Source organism: Monopterus albus, unplaced genomic scaffold, assembly GCF_001952655.1.
Source record: "Monopterus albus unplaced genomic scaffold, M_albus_1.0 scaffold2165.1, whole genome shotgun sequence".
In the NCBI taxonomy this organism is placed as follows: domain Eukaryota; kingdom Metazoa; phylum Chordata; class Actinopteri; order Synbranchiformes; family Synbranchidae; genus Monopterus; species Monopterus albus.
The window spans coordinates 403-2369 of NW_018130040.1; the positions used below are offsets into that span (position 1 = coordinate 403).

Here is a 1967-nt window from a genome sequence, read left to right on the forward strand (position 1 = left end):
AACTGCAGGTTAAAATGATGCATATTGCCAAGAAGAGGAGTTGGAAAACAGCTCAGTTTTACATTTTTCAGCAAAAACATGCATTGAATATATTTTTTAGGATTTTGGACTTAATTTACATTTCTTAATATTCCCGTTTCTTTGCTGAGTGTTTTTGTGACACTAATCTAATCACTATCCTGCAAGACACAGGAAAATGAGGTTAATTTATGAAAACCACAGTGTTACTGAGAAGCACATAGCTTAGCTTTAATAAAAATGAATGAGAACATTTTCCCCATCCACAAATAATGCAAAAATACAAAAGTGAATTGTTTTACATGCCAGTGTTCTATGAGACCATGTTTCCACTAGTTGTTGAACAACAGTCCCTGCATTCTGTGCAGCCTCTGTCACATGGTGTCACTGTATACAACTACAGTATTGTGCATCTCTCTCCGTGAAGTTATGACACACCCATTTGCAAAGGGTGTAGGACATCAGCTGTGTGGAAGATGTGCCTTTGATTTTTTTTAATTAACAACACGACTTTAGGGCAGGTCCTAAAATACATCGTCAGATCTTGAAGATAAACATAACAACAACTGTTTTTAGAAGCTGGATTATTTTTCCCTGCACACGAAAGGATGAATATTTGGACCACTGTCATTGTCTTGTGCGCAGCATGGCCCGGTGCTTTGTCTGTGACGAGATACTCGATAGCCGAGGAGATGGAGAGGGGCTCTGTTGTGGCTAATCTCGCTGCGGATTTGGGGCTTGAGTCTGGAAGTCTGGCACAGCGAGAGGTAAAACTTGATATTTTCTCCACCAAAAAATACCTAGATTTTAACAAAAAGACGGGGGAGCTGTATATCGTGGAAAAGATGGACAGGGAATATCTTTGTCCGATGAAAACAACATCTTGTTTTCTGAAGCTCGATGTTATAATAGAAAGCCCCTTGCGTATCTTCAACATTGAACTTGGAATAACGGATATTAATGATAACGCTCCGCATTTTCGACGAGACAGAGTAGAGCTCGACGTTTCAGAATCAGCTACACCGGGAGAGAGATTCTCCCTGCCCAATGCCGTGGATCCAGATGTTGGCATAAATACAATAAAAACATACAAACTCAGTACCAGTAAACATTTCACCATCGAAATTCAGACGGGCAGTGATGGAACTCAGTATGTTGATTTAGTGTTGACCAGTTCTTTAGACAGGGAGGAGAATGCTGTTCACAATTTAATACTGACGGCTGTGGACGGCGGAGTCCCTGTGCGCTCCGGCACAGCCAATATAATTGTTAGAGTACAGGATACAAACGACAACCCTCCTCGGTTTGATAGTCAGATTTACTCAATTAACATGAGAGAAAATGCCCCGATTGGAACCTTAGTGATGAAGCTCAACCCTACAGATCTTGACGAGGGTCCGAATTCAGAGATAGTACACTCATTCACCCTTTATACCTCAGAAAAAGCACAAGATGTTTTTGCATTGAATCCTAGCACGGGGGAGATAACTGTAAAGGGAACTATTGACTATGAAGACATGAAATTTTACGAGCTGCACATTGAGGCCAGAGATAAAGGGACGCATCCTCTACTGGGGCAGTGTAAAGTAGTCGTCAACGTAACAGACATGAATGATAATTATCCAGAAATCACAATTCAGTCTGTTAAAAACACAGTAGATGAGAACATACCAGTAGGAAGTGTTATTGCACTGGTTGGCATAAGTGACAGAGACACTGGTGACAATGGCAATGTCAGCTTATCTATGCATCAACCCATGCCCTTTATTCTTAACAAATCATCAGAAAGTCCCATGTTTTACAATCTTATAGTGTCGGAGCCTTTGGATCGTGAATCAGTACCTGAATACGACATCACATTGATTGTGACAGACGCAGGAACTCCACCCTTATCTGATAATGAAACAATAACTTTGCATCTACTGGACGTTAACGACAATGTCCCACAG

At 40.9% G+C, this 1967-nt stretch overlaps 1 protein-coding gene across 1 annotated transcript; it reads left to right on the forward strand.

Moving 5' to 3' along the window:
- Positions 1–462: 462 nt before the first annotated feature.
- Positions 463–1961, forward strand: LOC109953940 (protocadherin gamma-C3-like; the record flags this gene model as incomplete). Its single annotated transcript, XM_020589376.1, has 1 exon — positions 463–1961. A coding segment is annotated over exon 1 (1335 nt), but the record flags the coding sequence as incomplete, so codon positions are not given.
- Positions 1962–1967: the final 6 nt, after the last annotated feature.